This window comes from Oreochromis aureus, linkage group 10 (assembly GCF_013358895.1).
Source record: "Oreochromis aureus strain Israel breed Guangdong linkage group 10, ZZ_aureus, whole genome shotgun sequence".
Taxonomy (NCBI): domain Eukaryota; kingdom Metazoa; phylum Chordata; class Actinopteri; order Cichliformes; family Cichlidae; genus Oreochromis; species Oreochromis aureus.
Genome location: NC_052951.1, coordinates 13,518,870 through 13,535,512, shown reverse-complemented (window position 1 = coordinate 13,535,512; position 16,643 = coordinate 13,518,870). Strand labels below are relative to the sequence as shown.

The following is a 16,643-nucleotide window of genomic DNA, read 5'->3' as shown; positions in this document are numbered from 1 at the left end:
AGATGTAACTCCCTGATCATTTAAAATTCACTTTTCAGGCCCTTTCTTATTAATATTCTGGCTGTATGTGCTTTGCTTCTTAATGAGAGAACTTCACATTTGCTCCATCTTTCAGGATTGTATATCAAAGATTCTTAGTGTGTTTTGGAAAACATCTGGAGAGCCAAAGAAAATTCAGGGCAGATTTTAATGGAAAAGGGGGGGAAAAGTTTTGCTTTTGTCCATATGATCTTAGCTTTGTGTCTTCAGGTAGAGGAGACTTTGGGGCAGTGTTGACGCACTGCTTTGCCTCCAGGAAAAACTACTAGTGCTTCAGTTTCTGGTCTCAGTTGCATCGAGGTAGAGTGAGTGTGTCTCAGCTGATTCTCTTGTTGACACAAATATTAGTCCCATGCTAGTGTTTGCCTATGCAAAACCACAATGTAGCTCTGTGCACTTTGCAGGGGAAAGGTTATTAAAGTAGAGCACAGTCGGCTGTAGTGAGAGAACAGTAAGGCTATGTGATGAACAAACAGAACACGCCACAAAGCCATGCTTTTTAACGCTTCGCACAGTTTCAAGGGAAACTATTTAGTGACCTTGCATACTTTGCTGGAATAAAAAAAAGAAAGCACTTGGGGAGACTGTTTCCGCTCTTTCCTTCAGTCATTACAATTGGTACATCTTAGCCCTTTCAATGGTACTCGGAGCAGGTGCACCAGCTGGCTTTGGAGGGAAATCATGCCCCTTTCTGCCTCCAGCTGGCCCTCGGAAAAGCTCATCCATCCCACAATAGTGGATAAAACCCTGTGGTACCTTTTTTTTTTTTAAACCTGACAATAATAAAACATGTGATGCTCACCTGTAACATGCTATGGGTTCTATAGAAAGTCAGGTCAGCAGTCTTTGAAGAAAGAAATGAAAGTATAGTTTGATTCTAAACAGACAAATTACCTGTTAGTCATGAGAGGTTTTACCTGTAATAAGCCTGCAAAATGAAAAACTAGGTGTGTGAATGCTGCCTCTTATTATTCTTTTTGGAATTCATGTTAAGGTTATAATTTGCATTTAAAGATTCATGAATCTTTACTAATAGTGTGTTTATTTCATATAAATAAAACAGTGGATTACAACCATCCTCGGTTCAAGGATTTGAGGGTTTCCTACCTCAACCTCATAACAATTTGTAAAATGTTTTAGACATCATGAGTATTTTGCAGTTTATACATTTAAGAACATAACAAATCAAGATTTTTGTTTAAATCTGTCATATTGCTTTTACAAAAAAATATTTTCTCAGGTTCATCTGTTATACTTCTATTAAGGATGAACATATAATACTGGGCATTTGAAGGTTTACTTTTACATTTATGGAAATCACCGTCTTGGTTTTCTGAGAGCAGATGTAACCATGATTAGAAGAGGGGAGGGAGTTAGCAGCTAACCTTTACATGCTTGGTTAAATAACTGCATCTATAACCTTGATGCAACACACAAACTTTATGGAAAGACTGGACCTCACAGTAAGCCATAATATTTGTTTAATAATCATGTTTAAAATGCTGGATCAACAGATCCAGTTCTCTGACTCAAATTAGTGGAGGTAAGACAGGTGCTGGCTATAGCTACCCACATCAGTTTCCCCATTCAATCAATGTAGCCAAGCTCCGAATTTAAATCTTAACCTTTTGTCTGTTTGTATGTTGTTGTTGTTGTTTTATATCGGGCTATCCCCGTAGTTTTGTCATTTTAACAAAAGAAACTATTAGAATTTGTTATTGAATTGGAGCGGGCTTCAAGTGGTCGCTGGATGAACTGCACTTTTAGCACATGCTTAATTTTTCAGCCCTGGAGTGTACTACTAAGTGTGAAGTAATCACTCAGTTGAAGATCAAAAGACCTGGACTGGAACCTCTCAAAAGAGATGATCTCCGCCCTTGTCCCATTCAACTCTGGAAAATTTTGTTTATGGAGAGAACATGATCTCACCTGGATGCCATCCAATTGCCAGTTGTACTGGGCAAGTTTGAGCTAAATGGCTCCTGTAGCCAGGTGAACTTTCTATTCTTGTACTACTAGCAGGAACTGATCTGAGGTTTTACTAGTAATGTTTCTCTGGCAGATATATAAATGAGTCCAGCAGAAGCATTTGAGTTTGTTTTTTTTAGTCGGTGTAAAGAAACTGATCCAAAGATGGATTTGGAGCAAACATTTAAAACAGTTGCCTGTCGAGGCAGGATTTGCTTCTATCGATGTAACCTCATGGTGATTCAGTAATGATAAAGGTCTTAAATGTAGATTTTTGGTCATCAGAAACTGAATCATCTATTGCTAAGCCTTTGGCAGGCATCTATTCTCTTTAAGTGAGGCTCATGCATCAAAGAGAAGCAACACTGACCACAACACAATTTTAACTGGAGGTGGGCTGTAACGTGTCAGGATGGGCTAACAAATGCTTTTTTGAATATGAGGAATGAGGAAGCTCATCCTGTTAGGGAAAGTATTGATCAGTTTGCTCTGTTATGTCATAAATGCCCACAAATAAACTACTAGTCATAGAAATGTGCTTTGAATACAGTTAGAATTTTCTGTCAGGAAGGAATTATCACATGTTAACAATGCTGCTTAGCTCATTTATACTGCTGGCAATTCAGATCTGATAGAAATTTACCACCTGACAGGATAAACTGCTTCAATTAAAAAGCACTTCTGTTCCAGCTCATACAGAGAGAGCCACTCAAACTGTCACAACACACAGGGAACAGTAATTGTCAGTTCTGGCTGTTCACTAGTTTTACCTCGTAACTATAGTTTATTAAATTATTTTAGAAAGCGTCTTCTAACCTAATATTTTTTTGCAATATTTACACAAAAATCTACAGCCAATGAGAAAAGCAGCACTGCAGGTTTAAGACATGACAGTGTCTGTGTGTGTCTGTCTGTGTGCATACACACACTTGAGGGAACAGCACTCGAGCAGGTTCGTCAGAACTAAATATTAAATGACAGAGTGAGCTCTCAAGCCTCCCCAGCAGGGGAATTTGGGAAAGGATGGTGCTCAGTAAAATGAGAGTCATGTTGGAGTGTAGGCTGTGGGGGTAAAATGAGCCTGCAGTTTCTGCTTTGTTTTAAATATGAGGATCGGTGTACCCAAATCTGTCAGGAGAGTGTTGTTTAATTGAAAGTAAGTGAACCAAAGGGATAATATTTGGTAATACCATCGAATCCTTTGAATGCGAGGGAATAAATTGGCTACTGAAGAGAAAATAAGGCAGGTTATATTATTGTGCCTTTGCGATCTAATCAGTGTTGTGCTAATTGGAATTGGACAAGATCAATGTAAAACTTAACAGCCAAGCAAAAGGGTTCATTGCAGTAATCTAATTTAGCAACATAGGTGAGAATATTGTGCAATATTTCTTCAGTGTACAAATATAAGCACCTCAAAAGCGATTTTATCTTCTTGGTTTTTATCTAAATGGTTTAGCTACTGGAAAGCTTAATTTATGCTTGTCATTAGAGATGGCACGATACCACTTTTTTATGTCCGATACCGATACCGATATCATAAATTTGGATATCTGCCGATACCGATATGAATCCGATATAGTGTGTTTTTTAATCAATAAAACTTTTTAATATCTTGCTGCATTTTGTATAAGTTCATACTCAAGTTTAAATAAACAACAACACTAAAGCTATTCTGTTATACCTGCATGTAAAAAATACACTGCACCCAAAATATTTCATAGTTCAGCAACACTGATCAATCTAATAAACTTAAACCTACTCCATCCTCCCAATTCTGGTATTTTAAAGAGTACTTAGCAGAAATATTAAGCAACCTAACTAATAGGGTTGCAAACTCCCAGCAAAAAAAAATGGGGAACCACCCCCCACCCTCCACCTCATGATGCTTAATCGACGTAATCAAATACAAATACACAGCCGCTCTATCACATGAGCACACTGCTCCAACGTGCTATGGTTATGAGGCGAGTTACGCCGTGTCACAAGTTTTGTGAGGTGTTTTTTTTGATATTTAATGGATCGGATTACATTTTTTATTTCTCGCCGATATCCGATCCAGTAATTTAGGTCAGTATCGGACCGATACCGATACGTAATATCGGATCGGTCCATCTCTACTTGTCATTTGCAAAATGTCAGGTATATATGATACGCATACGGTCCAATTTACATTAATTTAATTTATAGTTATAATTTAATTTACACTGATTAGATACAGTTTAAGTTAAAAGTTGGGAATTCTTTGGAAATTTTTACATTTCTGCCTAAATGTGACATAAAGCGTGATCATAATTTTCATATATCGGAAAAGTAGCAAAACAACCCAACTAAACTGTGGGGGGGCGTGGTCTGCGGTGCCTTGCAGGGAGGGCCCACGCACCTGCGCGGCATCCGCAACTGGAATTGGGTTGTTGAGTGTTAGTTTTTGTGGTGAATGTGCAATGGCTCTAACACCGAATCTGTGGTCCCGCCGTGTCTCAGTCACGCCACATAAACAAATGAAATGCGAGCAGAAACAAAGCAAGTGAACGTCTACTGTTGACCGTTAGTTTGATGGTAAAATTTGAATCAGGTGTTAGGGTGCTGCCTGTTTTTTAAATTAAAACAAACATGTATCTAAGTCTGATCTTTAAAACAATTAAAAGAATAAATCATGGCATCAACAAGTGAGATTTATTGATTTTCATCAGTCTGAACAAGGTTACTTGACGAAACGAGACCAGTCAGAAAGCACAACACCCCCTGAAGGGCAAGATTTACTGATTTTCATATTTGGTGTGACCTTGACCTTGATCCGATTTTCAGCAAAATTAAATCAGCTCAAGCTGTTATTGATATCTGCCGTCACACAAAATTTGAACTTGATATCGTGAAAGCTGTGGATGCTAAACTGCTAACAAACAGACAGAGAGACAAACATATTGCATGCTCCCTCCATTTGGGGAGAGGAAAAACATTTGGAGCAAGGTTATTATAGTTAACTGAAAGCTAAAACTTGATGTGAAAAAACATTTTAACTCACTAAAATAAAAATTAAAACTGCTTTCAAACTCAAGACCACTGTTACCCTCCACAGGAGTGGTTTAGTTTAAGGAACCGTGGGTAATCTTTAAGCAACTAAAAGCCTCTCACAGATTAGCTAATGGTCATATCTGAGTCCACTATGACGAGAAGACTGGATTAAATGGTACAGGGAGTGCAGAATTATTAGGCAAGTTGTATTTTTGAGGAATAATTTTATTATTGAACAACAACCATGTTCACAATGAACCAAAAAAACTCATTAATATCAAAGCTGAATGTTTTTGGAAGTAGTTTTTAGTTTGTTTTTAGTTTTAGCTATTTTAGGGGGATATCTGTGTGTGCAGGTGACTATTACTGTGCATAATTATTAGGCAACTTAACAAAAAACAAATATATACCCATTTCAATTATTTATTTTTACCAGTGAAACCAATATAACATCTCCACATTCACAAATATACATTTCTGACATTCAAAACAAAACAAAAACAAATCAGCGACCAATATAGCCACCTTTCTTTGCAAGGACACTCAGAAGCCTGCCATCCATGGATTCTGTCAGTGTTTTGATCTGTTCACCATCAACATTGCGTGCAGCAGCAACCACAGCCTCCCAGACACTGTTCAGAGAGGTGTACTGTTTTCCTCCTTGTAAATCTCACATTTGATGATGGACCACAGGTTCTCAATGGGGTTCAGATCAGGTGAACAAGGAGGCCATGTCATTAGTTTTTCTTCTTTTATACCCTTTCTTGCCAGCCACGCTGTGGAGTACTTGGATGCGTGTGATGGAGCATTGTCCTGCATGAAAATCATGTTTTTCTTGAAGGATGCAGACTTCTTCCTGTACCACTGCTTGAAGAAGGTGTCTTCCAGAAACTGGCAGTAGGACTGGGAGTTGAGCTTGACTCCATCCTCAACCCAAAAAGGCCCCACAAGCTCATCTTTGATGATACCAGCCCAAACCAGTACTCCACCTCCACCTTGCTGGCGTCTGAGTCGGACTGGAGCTCTCTGCCCTTTACCAATCCAGCCACGGGCCCATCCATCTGGCCCATCAAGACTCACTCTCATTTCATCAGTCCATAAAACCTTAGAAAAATCAGTCTTGAGATATCTCTTGGCCCAGTCTTGACGTTTCAGCTTGTGTGTCTTGTTCAGTGGTGGTCGTCTTTCAGCCTTTCTTACCTTGGCCATGTCTCTGAGTATTGCACACCTTGTGCTTTTGGGCACTCCAGTGATGTTGCAGCTCTGAAATATGGCCAAACTGGTGGCAAGTGGCATCTTGGCAGCTGCACGCTTGACTTTTCTCAGTTCATGGGCAGTTATTTTGCGCCTTGGTTTTTCCACACGCTTCTTGCGACCCTGTTGACTATTTTGAATGAAACGCTTGATTGTTCGATGATCACGCTTCAGAAGCTTTGCAATTTTAAGACTGCTGCATCCCTCTGCAAGATATCTCACTATTTTTGACTTTTCTGAGCCTGTCAAGTCCTTCTTTTGACCCATTTTGCCAAAGGAAAGGAAGTTGCCTAATAATTATGCACACCTGATATAGGGTGTTGATGTCATTAGACCACACCCCTTCTCATTACAGAGATGCACATCACCTAATATGCTTAATTGGTAGTAGGCTTTCGAGCCTATACAGCTTGGAGTAAGACAACATGCATGAAGAGGATGATGTGGACAAAATACTCATTTGCCTAATAATTCTGCACTCCCTGTATACCTGACAGGGCTGCAAGGACAAAAACCCAGAACTTTACTAAAGGAACAGTGGTTTTCATCTTCTGTCTGTTAAAGATCACACGAGCAAGCCAGAAACATATTGGAAAGCCTTTGTGGACGATGGGAAGGTAAGGAAAACAGACCTCAACCTTGGTGGTGGTAGTGTCATGGGTTGGGTCTGATTTTACTGCATCTGGGTCAGCATGGTTTGGATCATTCCTAAAGAGGAATACGTGAAATTCCTGTTCTTATACCAATGGAAATATTGTGGGAGGAACCTGAAGGGAAGAGTTCATGTCAGGAAAACCCCAAACATCCCAAATTTGAATGCGTCCTGAGCATTAGGACGGGATACAGTTCCTGGAAGCCAGATTGCAAGGCTGCATTTAGTTTAACTGCACAATAGGACATACAGTACCCTACATACTAAAGGGCTATTCTTTTTCTGTACATACATATGTATATAAGTAGCATTTCCCACAATTGATAAATGACCGGGTGTAATATTTTCATTTAGTTTGTTTAATATGGGTCTCATTTTTATATACATATACATACATATATATACATATATATTGAAAATCAGAATGTTTTTATCTCATATTTATGCAAAACAGCAGAAAATTCAAAAGTATTCTCCAACTTTTTCTTTCCTTCAAATGTGGTTTTGTAGACTATGATTGGATGAAACAAGATCATACTCTGGCTCGTGTCTAATAATAGGTCAGTGATCAGAGATATTTCCAAACTGTGCTGTGCATTTAAAAAAAGAAGAAGAAGAAGAAGAAGGGAAAAGAGAGCTCTATTACAAACAGTGGATTGAAGTAAAACGCCACGTTCTGTCTTAGAAAAGCTACTTGGATAGAAAAATATACTGTATGTGCATCAGCTGTGTTTCAGACCTCAGATCTCTGTGTTAATGGACATTTGAAGTGCTATTTCAAAGTGTACTGAAAGCTGTTTCATTCATTTACTTTTTCCTTTGATATTGTGTAATCATGCTCTAGTTGGCATATTATGAGCGGGTATAAGCCTTTTTACTCACACGATTAAAAGATGTTCATAGCTTCCCCCCAAGGCGCGTGTATCCCCTAAAAATAGATGTTTTTTTTGTTTGTTCCAGTGAAACATGTGATTCTTTTTACCCTGGAAAAATAAACAAATGAAAGAACTCTCCCTCTTCGTGCAGGGAGGCATACTTTTTATTACGTTGTAATACCTGTCATCAGGCTCTTGATCAGGTATGTTTATTATATTATGGAACTTATATTAACTGTATTGGCGTGACTATTAAAAGTGTGACAACATCTTTCTACATACAGCCAAACTTCCCCCACTGAAACATGAAACAAGGAATAAATTTGCACACCTCTGTCTCACCTGCCACCTGTTACAATAAAAGTGTGTGAGGCAGCTGTGACTTGTCCCTTTCATGAACCAGACGTTGGAGCTGTATGCAAAGCAGAGTTACAGAGTGTTGCAGTAGAAGCTTTAAACCAAAGAAGTGAAGCTTCATTTGACAAAAGTTGAAATGTCAGATTTTCTTTTGTGACTCGGGAATCAAGTCGCTGTCATGAGTTTTAGATGTACTTTTGATGCTTTTACTTTTAATGTTGAACAGTATTACATTAAATTGTAAAATTCACTTTGTTAATGCAGAACAATAGAAAGTAAGAGCTAAAGTTTGAACATTTGTGATCTTTAGAGGTGCTTGTGTGCACATTTTGTTACTTTTAAGAGAGTGCACCCAAGGTTTTACATATCACACATCTTATATGCATTTTAATACAACCATTAATGAACAACAACAGATGAGACTGTGTCATTATTTATTCAGTAAAAAGCCAAAATGCTGAAACGGTGCGTGCAAAAAAATCAATAAATGGAAAAAAAAAAGAATATAAGTACACATTTACTGTTTCCACAGAGAAATATGTTCAGTTGCTGTAAGTCAAATGGACTTAATTAACTGATTTTTAACAAGTGTTGGCACTTCAGGTGTGTGTTAATGGAATGCAAAGGACAAAAGACAGCAGCAACCATCTTAAAGACGCACTGTTGCTGCACATCAATCTCAGAAGGGTTACATGCCCATTTACAAATAATTTAAAGTCCATCATTCTACACTGAGAAAGATAATTGACAATTTTCCCCAGATAATTCACCCAAAGGTGTATAATTCTCAAATAAACAGCAACAAACCTCTAGGTGAGACTCTACAGGGCTCAGTTAGCATGTTGAATACTCAAGTTAACAACATTACAGTTAGAAGAACACTGAAGAAGTATTGGCTTATTCGCGTGGCTCCCAGGAGAAAGCCTCTAATCTCTAAAAACAATATAACAGCATGGTTTGCAATATTACACCTGAACAAGCCAGAGCATGTCTGGACCAGTGACCTTTGACCAGAAGAGCTCAAACTGCAGATGTCACCACTTACATTCTCTGTTTGATTTCACCAAACATGATACTGTGCATTATATCCAAACATCTTGTGCCAGCTCTCAAGCACGGTGGTGAAGCAGTGATGATTTGGGCTTGTTTTGTAGCCACAGGACACCTTGCGGTCACTGAGTCCATGAACTCTGTTTACCAAAGTATTCTAGGGTTATCAGTCTGACAGTTGAGTCATAACATAGGCCAGTGATCCCCTGAACACTAGCAACTGTACAAAACCATGTCTGAAAAAGAATCAAAGTGGACCGGTCAAAATCTAAACCTCAACCTGATTGAAATGCTGCCTTAATAAAACTGTGTATAAGCATGTGCCCGTAAACCTTAATGAACAAAATTCCCTATTTTTCAAAGACTGGTTCTACAAACAAGCTTTAGAAGAGTGTGCTTTACACACATCATTTCAAGTTGCGTTTACCTTATTTTTAGACCTGGTTAGGATGGGATCATTTGTTAGGTCCTGATATGTAAAATCTTCGAGCTGACAGATGGTGTACTGTGTTTTTACCATGACTGTAGCTGTGTGCCTTTGCTTCCTGTGCTTATGTTGAGATAAACTATCTGCTGACAGCATTATCACGTCCCTGTTCAGACATAGGAGTGGCACCAAGCTTCTCATCTGTCTGCAACAAACTGTCAGAAAGTGTTAATGTGGATGACATTCCAAGAACTGCCTAAAATAGGTTTTTAACTGTCAGTGTCAGTGCCTGAAGAAATAATGATTTTCTGACTTACCTATTTACTAATGTACACCAAGTTTCAAAGCATAGTCACAGCCTTGTATTGATAAATGAAAACAGCCATTAATTTAGTTGATCACGAGTCCTCTTTAACAGACATGAACGTCAGACATCGCTTCCCCTGCCCCCCAATTGAAATGAAAGGGGATGACATATGGAAGCAGGCTACATGACTGTTTTCTTCTGACCTTGAGGGGCCAGCCACGGGAGAGACGAGCATTTGTGTAGTTACATGTTGACAGCTGTTATTGTGTGACACTGTGTGCGTCTGTAAAGTGAAATTTATCTGACCCTGTGTTTATAAAATGCAGTTCTGTACAGATGGAGCAAAAACAATGGTGATGTGCAGCTTCGGAGTATCCCTCCTTCCTCCTTATCTTTTGACCGTCCTCAAGCTGTCTATCCCATCCCAAGTAATCAGCATCCTTCATAGAAGGACAGCCAAAGCCAAGTCAACCAGAGAGCGTGTCCTAATCAGGGGCATGGAGAGCTGAGCTTATGGAGCCCTCCCCCCACTGTGGGGCCATTACTGGGCTGCCATGGGCTCAAGATTAGAGCCTCTTCCTGTGGTTAGCCATTCAAATTCAGCATTAATGTTTGAAAGAGCAAGGAAAATGACTACTCTTCATGGATATATCAATATTTTATAGAAGAGAAATGTGAAAACATCTCCAGTAATGTCTGTGCTGGTTTAGTGTTTTCTTTTTTTTCTTTTTAGGAGGCTTGCACATTTGTATATCGCTGTCAAAATGTCACATTTTTCTAAAGCAAGTCAAAAAAGATGATGCTGGGGGTGTAACTTCTGTCAAATTAACATGTCATGGATCATTGTTACAGCTGCAGTTCTCCTCTTTTGCATTTTGACTCAATTAAAAGTGAAACGATGGAAATCTGTCTTATAATCCTTTTTTTCCCGCTGCTGGTGTAGTTCAGCCTCGTACCAGTAAATTCAGTATCGGCTAAAGCCATTTGTACACTTGATTTACAAGAGACTGGGCTGTGTGTGTTTCAGAAATAGTAGCTGCTTGTTTCAGGGACAGTGTACTCACTGACTGCTTGCCTGCCTGTCAGTCTGCACAGTAAATAGGTCAGTGTTTTATGTGAGCGAAGAATCGGTAATGTCTGGGCCTTCATGAATCTGCCATCTTTAGCCGTTCAGCAGAACTGCCGGCAGGAAGGTGATAAGCTAAACAGCCATACAGCATTAGAGACCACATTTAGATTTGTAATATCTAACTGCGATGCTGCTGCTGCAGCTGTTTTTGTTTGTTGTGCTCACTCACGACTGCCTGTCATTAAAATAAACAGAAGCATCCCGAAGAGGGTTTGGGGGATTTTTTTTTTTAGCCATCATTCATCCACGTTGCTTTCTGAGGACAGTTCTTTCCTAACATTATCATATTTATGAGCACTTCAATGTTTTTATATAAGTGGTGTGTGCTCTCGAGGAGGACACGAGTATTGATGAAGCAAAGGAGCCCCCTCAGACAGGTACTCGTTTCTATTAATCTGACGATACGTTAGCTTCATGTATCACCAAGCACCTCTGAAAATTTGCCACAGTAAACCCACTTTTACTTTTGTGACATCACTCTGCCCAAACTACTCGCAAAAGTTCCTTTAAATAGGTTTATTATTGTGTGCTGGAAAAAGTCTGAACAGATTCATCAGCTGTTCCTTAAATTGTCATCATCAGAGTGCAGAAGACCCTGTTCATGTGCGTTTTAGTTGTCAGAGACACACCAACCTCTCCAAAGCCGCCTAACTCCATCCATATATGTTGCTTTTTCCCACTCGCTCTAAAGTTTCACATCTATTACAGTGACATTTTTTTTTTTTAACTACACCTTTACATTACAGCAGATATGTGACGGGTCAGGCTAATGAGACACAAGCAGTGACTGCAATCTCAAATTTGACAAAACATTAAAGGGAATAAGTCAGTGTATTGCTTCCAGCTGTTTCTATAAATATGCATTCCTGTGACTGTGTGTCATCCATACTGCATGATGATCAAAGTAACTATTAAAATAGTTTCACCAACACTTTAACTAATGGTGGATTATGTCACTGATTGGGGGCTGTGTAGGGTGTACCCAGCCTCTCGCCCTCTGACAGCTGGGATAGGCTCCATCCGCAGCCTGCCACTGTGAATCGCATAAGCGGATGGATGGATTGTTGGATAGAAGTCCATGTAACTGTATGTATTGTGAGCCCAATGCATCACGCATGTATCATGGCTCCTCGTGAATGGGAATGTTTAATAACAGAATGGCTATCAGAAGCCAACAGTTTTACAAATCCATGTCTGAAAAGGGGGAACAACTAACCCGACTAAACCTCAAGAACTCATTAGTTTTATATTTGAAAAGTTCAAACTCTCCTGTCGTTGTTTGACGTTGTAACCACCGATTCTTCCCTCCATGTTTTCAGACCAGATATTGACTCGACAGATTAGATCCCCATCGCTGTTGGCAGGTCTCGCTTGTTTAATGTGCACGTTACTGAATCCACTTCTGTGCGTGACAGTAAAAGCAGTGTGACTTCTATTGAAGCAAACCTGATAGCAAAAAAATGATGTTAACGGATTAACAGAGGCTTTAGTCGCAGCTGTGTAAGTCTTAACAGGACAGGGACGTTTGTGTTTTTGCAATGATCCATAGACAAGGTAGACAGACAGCTTGGATGCCACTTTGTGATGCTAAATCACTTATAGTGCTGTACTTTTTCACCGAGTATAAAAAATTATACCCCATGAGCTTTCTTAATAGGGTAGATGACAGACATTCAGCCGGTCTGGTTATGGATCATTTAGAAACAATCAGTAACTGTGATGTAAAATGAATCATTGAGAAGCAAAGAAAAGGATATGAGGGGAAAAAATCAAAAGCTTAAATAAAAGTTTAGATGTCAAGTTCAACAGTATTTCCATACCCACTGTAAGCCTGGTGCCACAGTATTAAGCCATAAATCTTAATAATCCCTTTGATCCTTCAGCTAAATTTGGCTGATTGTGTCAGATTGCATACAAAGGTTACCAAACCTTGTCTTCCTTATTGCCTGGACAGCCGTGCTGTATACACGCCCTGTTTCTTTAATGTGTCCACATTGTGAATTTCCTCTGTAAATAGCAGAGTTTTGTTGGGTTTTGTTGTCAGTGACACGCCCAAACTCCAACCTAAGCAAACCTGTTTTCTGTTGTCGTCTGGACTCTCGCATGGAAAGCGCCAGCATAGTGCTCCCCCACCAGCAATATATCTCATAAGATCTTTGAAATGCAGTATTAAAATAATAGCAACAACATAGTGGTGTTTTAAAATCATAGTATGTCTCTGGAGCTGACTGGTTATTCAAAAATAGTCGGTGCCTTCTAGCTAAGCCAGATCAAAATCTAATTTCAGTTAACCGTGCTGTCAGGAGTGAGTCACTTTTTTTTTTTAACAGATCAGTCTTGGGAAAGGGTAATTTAAAAGTTTCTCATGGATTCAACTGATGTAACCTCTATTAAAGGAAGATGCTGCAATATTATTTTTAACCCTATCTTCCAGTGCTGGAACGCTTCTTGTTTTCAGTTCTTGTTCATGTTCATGTTTTACATTTCAACTCTGCATTCATCTACAGCGAGCTGAGCTGCTATTGAAGGCCAGCAGTGTGGAAGGGCTGATATTCGCCAAATAATTTCTGGCAGTCGTTGTTGAATAGTTAATCTAATTGAAAAGATCGCAGTGCGAGCTATCACGTCACTAGCAGAAGAGAATACCAAACGCTGTCTAATTAATTAGACATAAAGATTATGTTGGTAGCTTTTATCTTAGATCCATGTTTGATCTCCAAGCTTTTATTCAATGTAATATAAACTTTCACATATTTTGTAGTTTGTTTTTTATGAGTCATAAACTCGATTTCTTACACATTAAAGCATATTGGTAATGTTATCCAAAAGAAGAACATGTTTAATGTTCAAATGAAATAATGAAATCTTTTCACTGAATCCGTTGGATGTTTACATTCAATCAGCAGTTAACAGGGAAACAGTTAATGATGATGTTGTTTTTGTGGGGTTTTTTGCTCTTAATCTGACATGTTTCGGAGGTACTTACTGCACAGTTAAATAAACAAACAATGAGCATGTTTTGAGAAGCCTTGATTTGTGGTTCTGGTGTCCTGCCCAAACAGGTTCATGATGAAATGACACATTACTGACAAATCCCTTTCACAACAAGACAAGAATTTGAGGCAGCAGATGGAGATAGCCAGAGGTATTGTGTAATAACGCTGTTAACTGTCAAAATCTGATGAAACCGTGACTTCTTATCATGTCGCATCGTTCCACTAATCAAGTTCTTTTATTCCAAACCAGTTCTTTTGGAACGTTAGCGAAGACTGCAGCGCGATCTTTCAAACTGTGCCTAGTGGAGGAGGAGATGGTTAAGTACAATTGTAAAGGCCACCACGAAGGCACGTGTGTGATTCGTCAAAGGCAAGCGCGCTGTGTAAAAGAGTGTGCCTTTGTTTGCTTATGTAGGTCTCTACCAAGGGGGTGGCCCACATGGATGGCCCGCTTTCTGGGATGCCTGTGCTGCACATCACATGATGGGCTTGGCCTCGGGGTGCGGCACTGAAGGAGTCTAAGATGTGTAGATACAATGGGTAGATGGAAGATTAGAGCATGAGTGATGGAAATATTTACTCTTGCCAGATTCTCTGAGAATCAGTTCTTGGTTGTTGTGTCGACTTTCAAATCTAAATTAGATTTAAATCTGCCGTGTCCACATAGGAAGAGTTAATTATTGTATTAGCGCTGTTACCTATATTTAACCAGGAAGTACTTCTGAGATCAAATCTCTTTTACAAGAGAGAAAATCAGAAACAGAATCAGAATCCTTAAGGAAATTATATGGTTACAGTTGCTCCAAGACAATAAGGACAGTAACAGACTGGACTAAATTAAATAATACAATAGATCACAAAGCTACAAAATATAAGAAATAGCTGTAATATATACAAATAGCTCAATTTTAAATATCCAGAAACATTGTGACTCCTTAAACCCTTAAGAAATTAATCAATCAATTTTAATAATTATTACTTTTCCCATCACTTGAAGGGTTGATGGTTTGGTCCCGCGATCACGCCACATGCCGAAGTTTTGTTTGCCAAGACACTGAAACTCAACGGGCTCCTGATGGCTGTTGGGCTTCTTGCATGGCAGCTTAGCTGTTACTATAACACTGTAGCACTGTAAAGTGCTTTAAGTACCACTGAGGTAGAAAAATGTAAGTGCAAACCATTTGCATGAATATATTAGTATAAAAATATGGATTTTTTTTTTTCTGTGGCTTTTCTACTGTAAAACTGCCCCTTAAACTCCATGGCTTCCTCCTGACCTTAATAAAGATCAATCAGGCATGGCGTTTCTTCATGAAGTCATGCGCAGCCACAATCCTGGCAGATCAGCTGATCTCACTGCCAGTCCATATTAGATGGTGTGTCAGCCGATGGCCTACACAACCTACAGTTTTAGCCTGTCCACGGGTGCTGTGCATCAGCAAGCCGCTTTGCAACCCACCTCCATCCCAGCTCCTTCTTTTCATGTTGTATCAGACTTACTCATTGTCAATACTCATTGCTGTCACTGATGCCTGCTCCCTTTTACACAGCAGGTCTTGGTGAACCAGAACACCTAATACATACTACAAATGGAAATAATGCTTTTGTATATTATAGTGATCCTTTAAAAAACATTTACAAATATTCCTCAGTTTAGCATACTTAACATTGTTGTGTATTATGCATAGGGCTAAGTGCAAGTGAAATTCAAAGTTAAGATCAGTGCAGAGGGTTTTTGTAGCTTTCATCACCTGCTGCTGTTTGAGTTCTTGCTGATCTATACATAGACTTTTTCACACTGAGCTCCTACACCTCTCTCCTTCTCTCTTTCCCAGGGCATTGTGAGTGCTACTAAAGATGTCTGATAGTGTTGATATTGAAGAGAAACCACCAGCCCCCCCCTTGAGAATGAACAGTAGTTCCCGAGACTCTTCATCAGTGAATCACGCATCTAAACCACTTCCAATGGCTCCTGAAGAAAAAAACAAGAAGGTCCGCCTGCGCTCCATCTTCCCCGGAGGAGACAAGAGTGAGTATCCTTCTCCACATGTCGCCTTCAGGCTCAGCAGCACATTGGATCACATGGTTTACTTGTTTCCTGTCTGCAAAGAAAAAGAAAATGTTTTAAATGAGCTTGTAAGCAGGTTTTTGTCAATCTCCTTTAGCAAACAAGAAGAAAGAGAAGGAACGTCCTGAGATATCCCTACCCTCAGACTTCGAACACACCATTCATGTTGGCTTTGATGCTGTAACAGGAGAATTCACAGTGAGTATCCCTTTCACCCGACGATCAGGCATATAAATGAGGACAGATGTGCTTCTAAAATTCGCCTCTCATTTGAAAGCAAACTTGCAGGCACACATTTCAAAATTCACATTTCCCTAAAGTGATAGAGTCAGCTAGTAATTAAATTTCCTCCACATAGGTTTGGTAATACAAGTGACCTGAATGACAATCACTCGAACCCATCAAGTGAAACCTGCACTCGATTCCTTCAGTGTTTCCTGGTAAATTACATTTTAGGTCCAGTCTCAGTTTGCGGTAGATGTTGTTACACAAGTCTAGATATACAA

The 16,643-nt window shown here is 39.3% G+C and overlaps 1 protein-coding gene across 3 annotated transcripts in view; it reads left to right on the top strand.

Moving 5' to 3' along the window:
- LOC116336249 (serine/threonine-protein kinase PAK 3) overlaps nucleotides 1–16,643 on the top strand; it is a 52,358-nt gene that overhangs the window by 20,216 nt on the left and 15,499 nt on the right. For all 3 annotated transcript variants that reach the window (XM_039618738.1, XM_031760085.2, XM_031760084.2), the window contains exons 2-3: nucleotides 15,905–16,098; nucleotides 16,235–16,335. In XM_039618738.1, coding sequence (XP_039474672.1) covers nucleotides 15,927–16,098; nucleotides 16,235–16,335 — 273 coding nt within the window. In that variant the 5' untranslated portion in view covers nucleotides 15,905–15,926. The remainder of the gene's footprint in view (nucleotides 1–15,904; nucleotides 16,099–16,234; nucleotides 16,336–16,643) is intronic.